Genomic DNA, 18,344 nt, shown 5'->3' on the forward strand with positions numbered 1-18,344 from the left:
AGGTTGAGCAAGTAATCATTTTTCGCTATAATTGTTACTCTTACTTTTCCTTCAAATTATTCACATTTTTTCTTACTAAATCATAATAACATCCTTATTATATATATATATATATATATATATATATATATATATATATATATAAACTTTCTTCACCCTTAAAATCCTATATATTTTTTAAATATTTTATATAATCTGATAACCATAAAATATCAAGTATATATTTTTTATCTTATTAGGAAAAATCTTATTACACATCTCAAATAAAACATTAGACGTTAAAGATAGTTTTTGGAAATAAAATAAATAAAAATTATCTTAAAATATAATTCTCATTCATTCTATAATCTTTTAAAATTTATTGACGTAATAAATATTTAATTAATATATCAATATTTACTTTATCTTTTACGTAATATTCCTTTAGTTATCAAATATTTCTATAATAATATTTTTCATGATAAATATATTTCTAATATCTATTTTGAGAATTTAAAAAAATACAATATTTTAAATAAAATAAATACTAACAAATTATTATATCTATTCAAATAAATATTTTTAAAAATAATTCATTATCACTTATTAATATCTACTAATATCTAAAAATAATGTCTAATATCCTAGAAACCAAAACCTTAAATCAGATAAAAATATAAACTTAAATAAATTGATATTTATGTGACACAAATCAACCACTATTTCTCATTCACTTTCTTACTTTTAGATAATTCAGCACTCGATTTTATTTTTATCTATTTCTTTTCATGCTATTATTTTGTATATCTTTTTTCTGTATTTATCTCCCAAACCAAGGTGAAAGTTTGTAACTGAGTTGGGTTAATAAATAATACCATCAATTTACAACACTCACACAAACAAATAACCCTAGAACAGCAACCCTGTGTTTCTTTTCTTCTTTCACTCTTGCCCGCTTCATTTGTCATTACGTATAATACATAAGGACGTATACATAATAATTAATATTTGTTTTCTCATTCACATTCCTTCAAGGGCTGAAATCTTTGTTCTCATTCCTTCACCGCCGCTCTATCGTTCCGGAACAATCACTTTTTCTCGCCACTCTTAACCCAATCGCAATCGGCGTTTTCCTTTCCCTTGCGTCGCAGATTCTCTGCGCCGCCGTCAGATTCACCTGGGGTGCGCCCTACACCAATCTCGTTCGTTTCCTTTATTTTATTCTCTGGCGTAGAGTTTGGCGAATAGATCTTATTCTTATTCCATCGAGGCGATTTTCCTTTCCATTTCGCAGTTCCGTTATTCCAGCGCGGCGCCGTTTTCACTCCTACTCGCGGGAGAGGAGAAAACCCTAATCGGACATGGGGCGGAAGAAGCCGACTGCGAAGGACGAGGAGAACGCGTCACAGCAAGGCGGTGGCGGGAAATCCAAGAAGAAGGCCGTGGTCATCGACGACGATGAGTATTCCATTGGAACAGAGCTCTCTGAGGAGCCGGCTTTGGAAGAGAAACCTGCTGCGGCGGGAAAGAAGAAAGGTAAGAAAGGCAATGCTAAAAATAAGAGTAATGATGATGGTGTTGATGATGACGAGGATGTGCCTGAAGTTGTGTTTGCTGGGAAGAAGAAGGGGAAAAACAAGAAGGGCGGTGGGAGCAGTGGGTTTACTGCATCTGGCTTTAGTTTGCTTGGTGATGAGGAAGGTGATGAAGAAGATAAGTCTGAAGAGGATGGACCTGCGGTTAGTTTTTCGGGTAAGAAGGCATCGAACAAAGGAGGTGGTAGTTTGTTCAATGCATCAGCTTTTGATGCTATCGACGATGATGCTGGTGGTGAGGAGCAGGAGGATGAGCCGGTGGTTAGCTTTACTGGAAAGAAAAAGTCCTCGAAGGGTTCGAAGAAAAGCGGTGGTAGTTTGTTCTCTGCCTCAGCTTTTGATGCTATTGATGATGGTGGGGATGGTGAGGTGGCAGATGATAAGAATAACGATTTTGATGACGATGAACCTGTTATTACTTTCACGGGGAAGAAGAAGTCTTCGAAAGGCAGTAAGAAGGGTGGTGCTGTGTTTTCAGCCTCTGTTCTCACTGAAATCGATGACGGAGAGGAGAAGGAAGATGGTGGTGGTGATGATGACGATGACATTGGACCAATTACTTTCTCTGGCAAGAAGAAGAAGTCTTCCAAGAAAGCTGCAAGTTCCGGTGGCAAAGCTGTTTCTGTTGAGGATGATGTTTCTGTACCCGAGTCTGGTAAGGATGGTGATGACATGGATGAGGATGATGTTTCTTTAGTTTCGTTTTCAGGTAAAAAGAAGTCCTCTAAAAAGAAGGGCAGTAGCACTGCTGCCAAAGGGAGTGAGGAAAATGTGGATGTAGTTGAGCCTGAGGCACCCACGAAGAGTGCTGATGCTAGCAACAGCAATGTAAATAAGAGTGAAGGAGTTGCTGAAACTTCCAAAAATAAGAAGAAGAATAAGAAAAAGAGTGGAAGAACTGCTCAAGAGGAGGAAGATTTGGATAAGCTTCTTGCAGAGCTCGGTGAGGCTCCTATACCAAAACCAACTGCTTCTGCACCACAGGATGATAAAGTTCAGCCTACTCCTGAAGTAGGTCCTGCTGCTGCTGATGCTTCTGGGGAAAAGGAGGGTGAAGAGGAGGTGGTAGAGTCAGCTGCTGCAAAGAAGAAGAAGAAGAAAAAAGAAAAGGAAAAGGAGAAGAAGGCAGCTGCCGCTGCCGCAGCAGCAGCAGGAAGTGCACCAGAAAAAGAATCAGTAGAAGTTAAGGCTGAGGTAATTGAACCAAAGAAGAATGACTCAAAGGCTAAGGCAGCTGATAAGAAAGTGCCAAAGCATGTTAGAGAGATGCAAGAGGCACTAGCTCGAAGAAAAGAGGCAGAAGAAAAGAAGAAAAGAGAAGAGGAAGAAAAGTTAAAGAAGGAAGAAGAGGAGCGACGCAGGCAAGAGGAACTTGAGAGACAGGCAGAAGAAGCTAAACGTAGAAAGAAGGAAAGAGAAAAGGAAAAACTTCTGAAAAAAAAGCAAGAAGGTAAACTGTTAACTGGTAAGCAGAAGGAAGAAGCCCGTCGTTTGGAGGCAATGAGGAGGCAGATTCTCAATAGCACTGGGGGTCTGACTCTCCCTTCTGGGGACTCTGGTGCTCCAGCTAAAAAACCCATATACCAGACAAAGAAGGCAAAACCAAATAATAGAAATCAGAATGGTGCTGCTGCTCAGGCAGCTGACATTGTTGAAGCGAAGGAGACTACTACTGATGTAGTTTCTGAGGAACCTGTAAATATTGAAGAAGTGGAGTCGATTCAGGTGGATGATAAAATTGAACTTCCTGTCACTGCTGAAAATGATGTGGTGGAAGATGATGAAGATGATGAATGGGATGCAAAAAGCTGGGATGATGTTAATCTAAATGCCAAAGGTGCATTTGCAGATGAAGAGGCTGACTCCGAACCTAAACCTGTCATCAAAAAGGAGATTAAAAATGCCGTGCCTACTCAGAACGCCGGTGAGATTTTAATTTTTTTATTGGCATTTTTGCTTGTTCTTATGCTACTAAAAACCTCTTTGATGATTGAAAACTACAAGCTTGGAGACATAGCATCCGGTTCTCTATTGTTGTACCCTTATATAGTGTCCATAGTGTAAACGCATTTGTGAACTTCTTTTGGTATAAAGAATTAAAAACTATGGTTCTATAAATTTTTTGACCAAAAATTTAGGTTTGAATTTTTTCTTCCCAATTCAAGTGACTTCTTTGTTAAATTAACATCACTGCTTTCATGAAGTAGTGCGTTAAACTGGAAACCGGCATTACGATGCATGTTTTTCTGGTATATGATAGCAATTAGTAGTTTTATATCCAACCCTGCTTTATACTAGAACAAATGGAGTTTGATTGGCACTAGTAGATTTCTGTGTTCTCTGTGTTTGGTTGTTAGTTGTTACTGTTATGTCTCCCGGTATAGCAAGGGGGTTGTGTGAATGGATATTTATTTACACTTTTGTTTCCATAATAAAGTATAACCTTTTTATTCTTTACTTATTACTACTTCCTTCTAATATAAAAATAATCTGTTTTTCTCCTATTCAACAGGGGCTGCTAGTTCAACTGTTTCTGGGTCTGTGACTGATGAAACTGAAAATGCAAAGCAAGCTAATGCTGTGGTTACAGACAGAAATAAGAAACACGATTCTGACTTGAATAGGTCAAAAAAATCTGCTGCCCCTCCTCAGCCTAATGATGAAAACCTCCGCTCCCCAATTTGCTGTATCATGGGGCACGTGGATACTGGCAAGACCAAGCTGCTGGATTGTATTCGAGGTACTAATGTTCAGGAGGGTGAGGCTGGAGGTATCACACAACAGATTGGTGCAACATACTTTCCTGCTGAGAACATACGCGAAAGAACGAAGGAACTGAAAGCTGATGCCAAGCTGAAAGTTCCTGGTCTACTGGTTATTGACACCCCTGGGCACGAGTCATTTACTAATTTGAGGTCTCGGGGTTCAGGCCTATGTGATATTGCAATTTTGGTTGTTGACATTATGCATGGGTTAGAGCCGCAGACAATAGAGTCACTAAATCTATTAAAAATGAGGAATACAGAATTTATTGTTGCCTTAAATAAGGTGAGTATTTCTGCCTTAACACTTAAATATTTTTAATAGGTGATGCTTATGCTTGTTGCATTTTTCTTTGACACTTTGCAGGTTGACAGGCTTTATGGCTGGAAAACATGTCGCAATTCCCCAATTGTCAAAGCACTGAAGCAGCAGACTAAGGATGTTCAAAATGAGTTCAATATGAGGCTCACTCAGGTAGCGCAAAATTTTATTTCTGTTAGTTATTGTTATTGTTTGTAACCCTAATTTTCTTCTGTTCTATTTGTAGATTGTTACTCAATTCAAAGAACAAGGGATGAATACTGAGTTGTACTATAAAAACAAAGAAATGGGAGAAACATTCAGCATTGTGCCTACAAGTGCAATAAGGTAATTGCAGTAGCCTTGTAATTAACATTCTGCCTCCTCACCCTCGTCTGAAATAAAATCAGTTTGGTGTTGTAATTGAAACAATGGATTGTTTGGTAGACATAGTTGGGCTTGCACCATCTATTTTATGCAGTGAATATTTCCATTGAATCAAGTTCTCTGGTCTGATGAATGTAGGTGTCTCCTTTGTCTTTAAGAACAAGGAAAAATGGATGGGTTATGATTCTGAGACCGATGTACTGCATGTGTTCCTGCACACACTTAAACTTTCCTAATGGGATAATACTAAAAGAAACAGATGTCTGAATTATGTTTTTTGGAAACGTTTAATTTATGGGATTGTGGGTGTGAGAGTTTATATCTGATACGGTATTGCATTATATACACTAGATTTACTAACACTAATGTCAATATGTTGCAATGTTACTACATGTGTTATCGTTTTGGAAGAACAGAAGTCCTAAATCAAACATATTGTTGGTTTTAAGCAATTTCAGTCCATTTGCTTTTTTAACATTTTTTCCACTATTAGGAAGTATCATCTATTGCTTCTAAATTCTAGTATTTCAGTGTGTTCCAGAACATCTTAACTTCTTTGTAATGTTTCATATTGGTTTCAAACTGTCTGAGGTCTGACTGAAATTATCTAAAAAGTGGTGATTTGGTGGGAGAAGTGAGGGGGTGGTATATGAAAAGTGGGGGCAGAGTTCCATTTATCTTTGCACACTAACACATGTAAAGTATGCCTGGACTTTGCCTTGGGACAAACAGTCTTTTTAATTAGTGTTGCCTAAAATTGTTACACAATCTGCTTATTGCTATTCATGTGGGTGTCTTATTGACACTATTTTTGCTTTTTGATATTTCAGTGGTGAAGGAATTCCCGATTTATTATTACTATTGGTTCAATGGACCCAAAAAACAATGGTTGAGAAACTTACATACAGTGAAGAAGTACAGGTTAGCTTTCGTGTCACCTAATATTAAAGTTAGTCGAATGCATTTTGATGGTTTAACTGTAGGGACCTAATTGTTTGTTTATTGTTGTCACCAGTGTACTGTTTTAGAGGTTAAGGTTGTTGAAGGCCATGGAACTACTATTGATGTTGTTTTAGTTAATGGTGTTCTTCATGAAGGAGAACAAATAGTTGTCTGCGGAATGCAGGTAAGTGTCTTAAATTCTCACTACATCTTTTAGCACCCGATCACTGGTGAAGACTAATGGGATTTTATTATAGGGTCCAATTGTTACCACAATTCGAGCTTTATTGACACCTCATCCAATGAAGGAACTTCGTGTCAAGGTATTGTCACTATTTAATTGCCATCTACTACGACTGTAAACATGAGATAATTTGGTCTTGAATTATTAAAATTCATAGCAAGTATGGTTTTGGAGGGAAAAATGTTGCGGTAAAATTTTAATGTGTTCCAATGATCTTAAAAGTGTTGGAAGAGATCCTGATCATTATGCTTAACACGGTGGAGCGAGCCAAAACCAGAGGGGTGGGTCTTAGATAATTAATTTAGACAAGAAAACTATTTGAACAAGTCAATATCTCGTCCTTTCATGTTTCATGTCAGCATCGGCAATTTGTTGAGTAATGTGTTTTATATTGGCAAATTCTATCTAGGCAGAGAGTGTATTGTTTAGTATCTATCTCTTACACTTTACAACGTAGTAATGATGGTATAATTTCAGGGAACATATCTTCATCACAAAGAAATCAAAGCTGCAATGGGTATAAAAATCACTGCCCAGGTATTTCCTAGTGATATTTATTGTTCTTTTTCTATTTTTATTCTATTGTCTTGTGCTTATGAATGCTTAAGCTTTGGTTTTACTGTGTTTCATTCAGGGCCTTGAGCATGCCATTGCTGGCACTGGTTTATATGTGGTGAAGCCTGATGATGATTTGGAAGATATCAAAGAAGCAGCAATGGAAGATATGCGATCAGTCATGAGCAGGATTGACAGGACTGGTGAAGGTGTTTGTGTACAGGCATCTACCCTTGGTTCCTTAGAAGCATTACTGGAGTTTTTGAAAACTCCAGAAGTTAGTATCCCTGTTAGTGGTATAAGCATTGGTCCTGTGCACAAAAAAGATGTAATGAAGGCCAGTGTAATGCTTGAAAAGAAGCGAGAGTATGCAACTATATTGGCATTTGATGTCAAAGTTACACCTGAGGCTAGGGAACTGGCAGATGAATTGGGTGTGAAGATATTTATTGCTGATATCATTTATCATCTGTTTGATCAATTTAAAGCTTATATTGACAACATTAAAGAAGAGAAAAAGAAAGAAGCTGCTGATGAGGCAGTCTTCCCATGCGTTTTTAAAATCTTACCAAATTGCATTTTCAACAAGAAGGACCCAATTGTTTTGGGAGTTGATATTCTTGAAGGCATTGCAAAGGTATTCTTACTTTTTATTGAGGTATTTATTTTATATGGTTGCTATTATCTGGCGAATAACTGTTTTCTTCACACAAGGACGAGGTCCTTTTTGGCTGGGGTGCATCCAGCAGTTTTAGTTCCCGTTTTAAATCAATTTTTTTACAGAGGAACTAATTATATTTCTTTGTCCCTTGTATAATCTAAGCTGTGGTTTGAGTGATTATAATGTGGTGAAGTGGAAACTTATGCATGAAATATGTTGCACACATTCGGTAGTTGGTACAACAAAAGTATTGGAAAAGTGAAAATGGAATGAACTTATTTATTCTCCACCCCACAAATTTGGCCACTTTGAAGCATGAAAATGTGCTTAATGTGACTTATCTCCTTTACAAGCAACATTTATTTTAATTTTATGAAGCCTGTTGTGTGCTGTGCACAAAGATAATTGTTTTCATTCCATAATTTGCATCTAATATTTGTCCATTTGACAGATTGGGACTCCAATTTGCATTCCTTCCAGAGAGTTCATTGATATTGGTCGCATTGCCTCCATTGAAAATAACCACAAACCTGTTGATTATGCCAAGAAGGGCCAGAAAGTAGCCATTAAGGTATGTTCTTGGACTGAAATTAAATGCTTTATAATGAACCTTAGCAAACTCCCAAATTTATTACCAATGAAAATGGAATTCGAAATATTGATAAGAAAGCCTATATTTAACAAGAACCAAGAAGCTTTTACCTGTAAGTTCTACCATGTCACAAATGTAGAAGATCATTAATCATTAATGTCTGTTTTAAATTTATTTGAAGTGTAATAGTTTTATTACGTTGACAAATTTCATATCCCATTTACATGGTTTAGTCATGATCAATAATTAGATACGATGGTTATTGAGGAAATGGTGAGAGATAAGTTAAGAGGTGGATGATATTCTTTGTGGCAAGGCAACCTTACTGTGAGTCTCCACTTTTTTTTACAGATTGTTGGCAGCAATCCTGAAGAGCAACAAAAAATGTTTGGGAGACATTTTGAGATCGACGATGAACTTGTAAGCCATATTTCACGGAGATCTATTGATATTCTCAAAGCTAATTATCGGGTAAGTCTGCAATAACAAGCATCATGAGCAAATATATTTTACTGTTTATTGATTTAGTTGAAAATGTCTTTAAGTTACATCTGTTGATTGATATAGGATGATCTATCTATGGAGGAATGGAGGTTGGTTGTGAAATTGAAGAATCTTTTCAAGATACAGTGAGTAGACTTAATGTGTGGGCGCTCAAGTATTTCATTTCAGAAAAGCAAGGTTTTGGCGAATGTTTGGCTTTATGCAACGCATTAAAGGGATTGTTGAGGATGCGGTGGGATTCCCCATGGAGACCAGTAGATGATACGAAGATTCAGGTAGATGGCGCTGTCATGGAGAGAGGCTAAGTGTAACAGACGAGACTCCAATACTTTGTCAGGTGGGAAGCTCAGATAAAAAGGGTGCGGAAAGGGTAACTGGCAAGGTCCAAATTTTGTGAATTACTATCGTATTTATATACATATCTGTGGTATACATGGAAACAAATAAGGGTTCTAAATGCTGTTCAGTGAGGAAAAGGAAAATTTTTCGGGAGTAATCATTGATTTGCTAAAATTGATAACTTTTGGTTTACGAGTGTACTTGTGTACAAATTTTTTACATTTGTAGCCATAGGCAATTTATTTGTCTTGAGTTATATATCCTTTTGGTTGTCGAAATTGGTATTAAGAGCAAAGGTTAACTAAGCCACGTGGAGCCTGAAATTTATGTGTTTGGATAGAGCATGAGATAGCCAGCCATATCTCCCACCCGGTGAAACTATATTAGAACCGTCAGATTTACTTATTTTCAAATCAATGGTATAGAATTTGTCTTTGTTTTTGTTCTCTTTCTCCTGCTTTTCACAATTTATTACCATTTCGTTCATTAATGGTAGAATGGTGCGTCGTTGTCGTCACTTCAGCTGGCAATGTAATTGCCATTTCGTATCATGGTAATAGGGAACAGTGATGGAGAGGAGAAAAACATTCTCATTATTTGCTCACTCTTGTTTCAAAGACAAATCCTTGTTTCCTTAGTCTTTGATTCTTGTACACAGAATACAAACAAGAAAAATTAATCAGTACCGCCAAGATTGAAAAACCACATTTACCACTAGTTTCTGTTAAAGCCCCGGATCAAGTTATAAACGTACTAGGTAAAGAGATTTTGCCAATAATCTTATCGAGTGCTATCTTATTCTCGTGTTATTAAGTTGTTGAAATATGAAAAAAGAGGGGGGAATGTGCTGTTATTAGCTTGATATACAGAACTTTCATAAATCAAAACATAATTAAATATCAGAAAAGGTAAAATTACGGAAATTTAAAAGTTACTTCCTTTACAATCAATCCTATACATTCGACATCATTTGAATATTTAATGAGTTAATTAGTATAATAACATTTTAGGTTGTGAGAGTTTGCTGAAGATACTATTTTACAATTATATATTAAAATTAAATTATGATGTGCAAGTAACCACCAAGGTTTATCAATGTATAAATTTTGCTTTTTGATTTACCCGTGTTCGATACTGTAGCGATTGAAGTTGTAAATACACGAAAAAAAATTTGTAAATATACGAAAAAAAAAGAGTCTGCCATTGAGATATTACCATACGCTTTAATGAGATTGGCCGAACTGAAACCATCTACACAATTTGTTTGCCCCTTTAGACTGTAAAATTAAGAGATTTTAAAATAAAATTTATGAGAAGTTACTTAAATACAATTTTTAAAATAAAAAGTTCGATAACATTTTTTTTAATATATAAATTAGTCATATCCAACACGCAAATGGAAAACAAGGATAAAATAGTTACCAAAATAAAAAAATTCTCTTTTTGTAAGTTTTAAGATTTTTTCTTCAATAGGGCTTGAGGCAACTTGAGTATATTGTATTTTCTAATTGGGATTGTTATTATATTCAACATGCCTCAAATTCATTTGAAACAGGTTGTAATAGGATAAAATTAACTCCGATATAATAATACCAACTCGAAGGCTACACAACCTTCCAGATTTAAATGCAGATGGTGAAAAAGTTGAGGTTTAAAAGGGTTAGATTGGATGAAATATTAACCCGGAGGATCTACAACTTTTCAACCCCCATCGACGAGAAAATCCAATTTTTAAATATTGAATGGCAAAAGATAATATACAGTAAAATATTTAAATCTCTTTAATATCAATTTCCTTCAATTTTCCTAAAAAAAAAATTGAAGTCCTTAGAAAATGTAAACAAAACTCTTAATTCACTTAGATATAAAATTTCGAGTTTAATCTTGAAATTTAGATAAAAACATTCCTTGGATAAGGATTTTGAATAATATGCAATGCTGCATTCCAGTGAAAGGTCTTTTGGTTTTTTATACATAAACAACAATACATGTATACAAGGTTCTGATAGACCTTTTCTTCATACTAGCTTATTGCCATGCCAACTTTCTTCCATTCACGTCGTCTCACCTCATGCTTTATCATCATGAAAAGCAAAAACGAGGGGACTCTGAAGGAGAGTGATATTATATTATACCCAGTTAGCAAAACTCATTTCATAAGAACACACATACATAGATAACTAAAGACCACTTGACCCAATCAACTTGGTTAGTCCAAAAGTTATGGCCATGGCTAGCCAACCCCCAACCAACACTCTCACACAAGACCTCAATGTTGGAGCCTTACCCAACACTGCCCCTAACCAACCAAACACCACAAGAGCAAAGCTCACTGCTCCCAAAACCACACCAAGCCTCACCTTATACTCCCTTATGAAAGAGGCTGCAAGAAGAGGCACCATTGCACCAACAGAAAATGCTAAAGCTGAGGCTGCTGCAGCATGTATAGGGTTTGGTAAACTCTCTTTCTCCTTCTCATCTTCCTCTTCATCTCTGTGTCTGCCATTGTCCCTTTTCATCTGAGCAACTTCTATGTCCAACTGCGAGTACACAGACACAAACTCCCCTATGGCCATGCTGCATGCCCCAGCCACTAGCCCTGCGAACCCTGTTAGGATCATCACCTTGATGTCTTGCTTCACTGCTCCCACACCCATCATTAGAGATGCTGTTGAGACCAACCCGTCATTGGCTCCTAGAACAGCAGCACGTAGCCATTGAGATCGCTTTGAGTAATCAAAGTCCTTGGTTTCAACCTCCATAGTTTCTTGCTGCTCAAGGTCATTGTTTGGAAGCGCGAATTTGGTTTGGTTAAGGGATGAGTGATCAGATGCCATGAAAAAGGATGAAGTTTGAGTTGAGGAAGAGATAAGTGATGGAGGATGTGGAGGACACACGCTAACAAAGAACGGTATTTATGGATGGAAATTCTCTATCTTGGTGGCAACGGTGGGGCAACCCCACTAATCAAAAGACAAATTTTATATATTCACCAAACGCATACGGATATGTGTATGTTTGGAAAATTATTTTTTACAATTTTTTTTTTTACAAACTTGACAATGTTTTTGTAAATAAAATTAAAATAGGTTACTTTTTTTATTTTTTAATCAAAATTAAATAATAAAGTAGTATTTTTTGACCTAAATAAGTAGTTTGTTAGAAAATTAGACACCAAATTAGAGAAATGTGAGAAAAAGAAGAGAAATAAGAAGCAAGTGGAGAAGAAGGTGGTGGTGGAGGAGAAGAAGGAGAAAGAGAGGAGACATAGGTGGTATAGCCACAAACGACAACAATGAAGATAAAGGTAATGTGACGATAGAGGACAACAAGGAAGAGTAGAAAAGAAGAAGAAAGAAGGAGATACAACAAAATAACGACAACAATGAAGATAAAGGTAATGGTGACGATAGAGGACAACAAGAGTAAAAAAGAAGAAGGAAAAGAAGAAGGAAGAAGGAGAGGAGGAGGAGCAGGAGAAGCGATAAAGTCGAAAGAGCTAATGGTGGTGGCAACATTGCCGGAGAAAAAGGAGTAGGAGAGGAGAAAGAAAATGAAGAAAAAGAAAAATAAAATGAAGTAAAAAAAAGGAGGATGAAGAGTAACTAAATTACAATATTTACCGACAAATTATATCGATGAAAAATTTCGTCACAGTTATGATGACAAAATTTTTTTATCATGAATAATTAATAACGAAAATTTTATTAATACTGATAGACTATTGATATTTTTTATTTATCGACTTAAGCATTATCAATGAATGCTGATAGTCAATAATATAAGTTTTTCTTGTATATCGTGGATATGTTTTACAAAATGTAACATAATATTAAATATTTATAATATCTTAATCTTAATTTTTTAAGTTTAAATAATAATAAATTTTTAATGAAAAAAATATTTATGAGGTTTTCAAAATCTAGTTTAGGTAAAAAAAAATATAAAATAAACATTCTCAACAATGAATATCATTATAAAGATTAATTTTCCCCATTTATTAAAGAATGTGTGAAAAAAAGAGGGGAATGATTGAGCAAGTGTGTGCTGCAAATGGTGACATTTTGTTAAAGTATGTTAGTGTGACTTTATCTGGGGTGGTCAAATACGAAATGCACTTTCTAATGTGCAGTCAAGCTTTGTGTTTTTCTTTTTCAAATTATTGAGGCTTTATGGTCTTATAAATAGTTCTACAATGACTCGATCAATACTCAGTAATACAAGAATTTATTATATTTGTAAAAGTTTGTACACTCTACACAATGTAATCTGGGGTGTATAATTTTTGTTAGAGCGAATAATTAACTGCTACTGTACACTCAAATTTCACAAGAAAAATTCTTACTTTATAGAGATTTCTTTTCACAACAAAACTACAATATCTAAAGATGTTACTTTAGTATATTTGAATTCACAACATTAACAAATATTTAAAAACATTACACAGCAGTCAACTGGTTTTCAGATATATGCATAAAAGAAAGTTGGAAAAAAGAAACCAGATGTGTATTTTGTTAATACGGACATCTTAATTAACCAAAGTACATTTGACAGAAAAATATATTCATGAAATTAACGTAATATCACTGCTAGCTTTTGTTCAGCAAAAAGAAGAGCAAGTCTTTGTGAGTGTTCATGAGATCATATCTGTTGATTGGATAAAAAGATATTCTCCAACAACAATTAAATTTGAGAATTTAAATCATTGAATCATAGAAGAGAGGTAGAATTAATGGTACATATAAGGATCCAAACAAAGAAAGTAAAAGCATTGACAGTGTCACGACGTGAAGGAACGATTCAGAGAAACCATAATTGTAGACGATCTATCTATCCACAAAAGTAATCAAAATTTATAGTGACCAGAAGCTCATGTATGGCATGACTCAGATAAAAGGACAAAACCAAAAGATAACCAAAATGAAATTGCTTTTTTTTTTTTCACACGCGAAAAGGAGAGGGAAAAGCACATTATTGAGGCCCCTTTGTTTCTTCGGTTATAACACTCTGCTACGTACCACACAGAGTTTCGTATTGCATTGGAGAACGGATGAAAACTTTATGTGTGCATCACATTAAATTGTATATGTTCTTTACGTACTCTCTTTGTAGTTGTCATGGCAATGTGATGGTCATTTTCTTAGTTTTAGGCAGGATATGTAGGATGTGAGTCACTTTTAAATCATAACCATTAGAATTAGCAGAATAACATATTTTTGGGTGCGTAAGAGTATTATAATTATTGGAATTAGGATGACCTTGGGGCAGACAGGATAGGTTTTGTTATCTAATCCTCATCTCAAAAAATAAATTCATCTTCATTTACATATTTAAACGTAATCAATAACTATATATTCGTACTCCGTTGTCACTTTTTCACTGTTTCAATATCAATTAATTATTTTTTATAAAATAAAAAAAATTATAGTAAAGAAATAATAATATTATCAAATATTTAATATTAAAAGAGAGTATTATTGTTTCTTCAATATCAAATATTTTGAAAGTAATTACAATTGTATACATTTAAAACTAAAATACCAAATAAAATTTTATCAGAGTCAAAACATTTATTAAATTTGCAAATGTTAATGTTATCTAATTGATAAAATTTAAAAATATTTTCAAGAAAATACAAAAGGAAAACAAATACTTAAATTAAAAAAATATTTTAAATGTATGTTTATTTTAAATTTTTAAATTCTAATGAAATATTTTTTTTTTGTACACAAACAAAGTTTATAGGGTTAAATATGTTTTGGGTTTGCATACCCATAAACATACCTAGTCAAAGTGGGAATTTTTAGTCAAAACGAGAACGAGTTCAGACAATATACATGTGTGCGAGTTTATTTGTCATCTTTGATTAAAATATCCAAATGGTTACTTTGAAAACAAATATTTTTCTTAATTTATTAATACACACATTAAGTGTAGATTTAGATTTGGGATAGTTTTTATACCATTTGGTCTTGTCACTATATGTGACATTAATTGTTTCATAACGCATGTTATTGACAATTTTAATTGATAAAAAAATCTATCGGTAAAATAAATGTAATTGATAAATTTTATTGACATATTTTTAAGATTTTAATTATTAATGAAAATATTCACATGGATTTGTTGGTGAAATTTGTCGTTGATATTCATCGATAATTTATAATTTTTCTTGTTGAAAGATATTTTCGTTGATAGATGCCAAAATTTTTGCTTTGGGCTTTGACATTGTCATGATAAAATTTGTCTATAAATTGCTGGGTGATGAATATTTTTGGTTTTAAAATATCTCGGTCATTGGATTTTTTGAAAACTTGTCAATAAATTCATCATTCATTGTTATTTAAAATATCATTGGTAAATCCATTGGTAATTGTATTTTTCAAAATTTGCCAAAAAATCTATAAAAAAAATCCTTCAATAAAATGGGTTCACTTATCTTTCCAAATTTGATAAAATATGTTATAACTTAAATAAAGATAGATAGGGAAAAAAAGTGAAAAAAAAAAAGGAGCGGTGAAGGAGAAGAAAGAAAAGGAGGAAAAGGAGGAGAAGGAGATGAGAAAAATGAGAAGAAGGAAGAGTCGAAGGCGGATGATACAGCGATGGTGACAACAATGAACGTGGCGACAATGACCATGGTGTAGAGGAAAAGGAGAAGAAGAGAAAAAATAATAGGAGGAGGAAGAAAAATTAAGGAAGAAGGAGGAAGAATATCAAATTGCAATAATTACTAATATTTTTCGTTGGTAAAATTTATCAACAAACATTTTATTAACAAATGTTTTACCACAAGTAAGCTATCCCTTATTATCCCTTACTGATATATTTTTGTGATTATCAACAGATTTTGTTTCTCGTTAAATTATTTTATTTAGTTTCAATATCAACTTTATTTATTAAAATAATATATCAAATTAATACAATATAATTAAAAGGTAATATCATAGACATATAATTAAGATATAGTTTGCAATATATACTTCAATTTAATTAATATTATTTAAGAATTATATTTTTTTAAATATTAAATATTAGAGTAGGACTTATATTTAAGATAACAATATTATTTAAGAATTATATATTTTATTAAAGAATAATGATAATTTGATATACTTTTAACTCATCATTTCATCACTCTTTAATTATCTATTATTATTTTTAATGGTATGATGAGGATGATTGAAATAATGGATGAAAAGTGAGTTAAAATATACTATCCTTTCGTTAAAATGTAATGGATTTAATCTATGTAACCTAAACTTACTAAAAGGGATTAATAGTGTAAAGATACTAATCATTATCTCATACTTGAAATGAAAGTTTTCCAAACAATTTTTTATAACAAAACAGCTAAAAGATAAGGTTTATTCTCCTCCAATTTAGGTAGATACCACATAATAGTTCATACCATAATACCAACCCTTAGCAATATTATATCCCATGATGAGTTGCTTTAATTATTAGGTCTACAATTATCAACAACAATTTCGAGAGCCATGGTCCTATATTATACAACCAATATAATCTTTAACAAGGTTTTAAATTAAATTAAAAATTGCAGTTGCAATTGCACTTGTATTGGGATTGTGAGAGTTTACCACTTCTGCATTTTAATTTTGTTATTGGTCCATACAATAGCATTTTGTCTCATTTCTATGCGATCTCAGCACCAACTAACACAACTGATTTATGAAAATTGATGTTAGGTTTAAGAGGAGGTTTCAGTGGGAAACAAACACCAATGAGACATGAGTTCAACCATATAAGATATTGACACTCTCAACTCAAAACTTTAAGGCAATGAGTTTATGGGTCTTAGACTCACACTTGGATTCCTAGCAATCTCCCCCTCAAAGTAAGTCCCTTTAATCGCATTGGTACACTTTCCCTCCAGCAGAAGCATTTTCAATCACGAGTACTCATTTTTCGCCTTTTCTGTACCGTCATTCTTCTTAACGGGACACGTTTACTTGGAATCCTTGCTAAGAAGACTTTCGATACAAGGACCATACTGCACTCGTCTGAGCTGGTTTTAACCATCGGCTCTGATACCACTTGTTAGGTTTAAGGAGGGGTTTCAGTGGGGAGAACAAACACCAATGAGACTTGAGTCCAACCACATAAGACATTGACACCACTTTCGACCCAAAACCTTAAGACAATTCTTGTTAGGTTTACAAGGGGTTTAAGTGGAGAGAACAAACACCAATAAGACTTGAGCCTAACCACATAAACACCACTCTAAACCCAAAATCTTAAGCCAATGAGTTTATGGGTCTTAAACTCACACTTGAATTCCTAACTATCTCAACCCAAATGATTATTTCAAATAATCAAATTGAATGTATTCATAGCAACGAAACCAAATATTATCCACGTTATATTATATATATTAGCGATTCATTGAGTATCAGACAGAAATAAAAACCATAAATTAATTGTCTTTAATATTTTGAATTTAAAGTATTATTAATTCTTTATGGGTGAGTTAAATTAATGTCTCATAGGTGTGTTGTTTTTTTTCTTCTAATGAATCTTCCTTCAAAACATCTATCTAATTATATTTAACTAACTGTAAAATGAAGTGATAGAATGAAATGAAACATAATATATAACTTCTATTTGGTATTTGATAAATTTAGTTAAATAAATAAAGTATAGTGGAATAGCAAGAAAAAATGTTGTACACTTTTTAAATATACTGAAAATGGGAAGATGAAAAAGAACACTAAGATATATCTTATTCGGTCCTGTATATATATTACTAATCAAATATGAGTTTTGATGAATATATATCCAATGTAAATTCTTATATTATCGATCAATAAAAATTATCATCAATATTAGTTTTAAAATAATTATTGTAACTAACGAAAACACCGCATCTATGTGTAGTCACGATTTTTATCATACTATTTTCTTCCATTGAACTAAAATTTAATTGTTAGTAATAGTTTTTATTATTTTGTATATTAATATATATATTAATTTTAAATTTAATATATTTTCAATACATATTTATTTATAAAATTAATTTTTTTTTTACTTTGTTTGTTTTAAATTTTTGTTAAGAGATTTAAATTTAAGATAACAGAAATGGTAATGAAACCATTTTAAGAAAAAAATTAAACTTTTTGACTGGTTAAAGTATATAGCGATTTCTTTATGAAAGATTAAAACAAAATTTCTCCTTTTGTACATAAATGAAGACATATAAACTTATACTCTTTTTATATTCAATTCATAAAACAAATTGTGAACTACGAATCAAATATAAACCAATGTTAGCTGGTATTAACTCTACCGTTTTCAAATTATCCTTGAATTAACTTAATTTTTTTATAATAATTTTTTGTTACAGCATATGAGGTTGTAATCTTTGACAGTGAAAAACAAAAGGTTTATTGTTAAATGCAATTAGTACAACTAAACGATATTAATTAATAAAAAAAGTATCCGAGTCTGAAAAAAATATCATCA

General features: G+C 33.2%; 2 protein-coding genes across 3 annotated transcripts; one reads left to right on the forward strand and one right to left on the reverse strand.

Moving 5' to 3' along the window:
• Window positions 1-975: 975 nt before the first annotated feature.
• On the forward strand, window positions 976-9,139 carry LOC114191702 (eukaryotic translation initiation factor 5B). Of its 2 annotated transcripts, XM_028081053.1 has the most exons (13): window positions 976-1,161; window positions 1,274-3,498; window positions 4,087-4,622; window positions 4,704-4,811; window positions 4,885-4,985; window positions 5,855-5,945; window positions 6,040-6,150; window positions 6,224-6,289; window positions 6,688-6,747; window positions 6,845-7,402; window positions 7,878-7,997; window positions 8,370-8,489; window positions 8,586-9,139. In XM_028081053.1, exons 2-13 carry the CDS (start codon window positions 1,341-1,343, stop codon window positions 8,649-8,651), a joined length of 4,095 nt encoding a protein of 1,364 aa, XP_027936854.1. In that variant the 5' UTR covers window positions 976-1,161; window positions 1,274-1,340; the 3' UTR covers window positions 8,652-9,139. The 2 variants fall into 2 exon arrangements, with proteins under 2 accessions (XP_027936854.1, XP_027936853.1); XM_028081052.1 differs by having other exon boundaries at window positions 976-3,498.
• Window positions 9,140-10,804: 1,665 nt separating this feature from the next.
• LOC114190644 (vacuolar iron transporter homolog 4-like) lies at window positions 10,805-11,786 on the reverse strand. The gene has a single exon (XM_028079604.1). The coding sequence runs from the start codon at window positions 11,696-11,698 to the stop codon at window positions 11,042-11,044; it is 657 nt and encodes a 218-aa protein (XP_027935405.1). The 5' UTR covers window positions 11,699-11,786; the 3' UTR covers window positions 10,805-11,041.
• Between the last annotated feature and the right edge of the window lie 6,558 nt (window positions 11,787-18,344).

This window comes from Vigna unguiculata, chromosome 7, assembly GCF_004118075.2.
Source record: "Vigna unguiculata cultivar IT97K-499-35 chromosome 7, ASM411807v1, whole genome shotgun sequence".
Taxonomy (NCBI): domain Eukaryota; kingdom Viridiplantae; phylum Streptophyta; class Magnoliopsida; order Fabales; family Fabaceae; genus Vigna; species Vigna unguiculata.

Coding starts and splice junctions, on each gene's coding strand:
- LOC114190644 (XM_028079604.1), bottom strand. CDS start 11,698: ATGGCATCTGATCACTCATCCCTTAACCAAACCAAATTCGCGCTTCCA.
- LOC114191702 (XM_028081052.1), top strand. CDS start 1,341: ATGGGGCGGAAGAAGCCGACTGCGAAGGACGAGGAGAACGCGTCACAG. Junction 4,812..4,884: donor TCAATATGAGGCTCACTCAG/GTAGCGCAAAAT, acceptor TTCTATTTGTAG/ATTGTTACTCAATTCAAAGA. Junction 5,946..6,039: donor CATACAGTGAAGAAGTACAG/GTTAGCTTTCGT, acceptor TGTTGTCACCAG/TGTACTGTTTTAGAGGTTAA.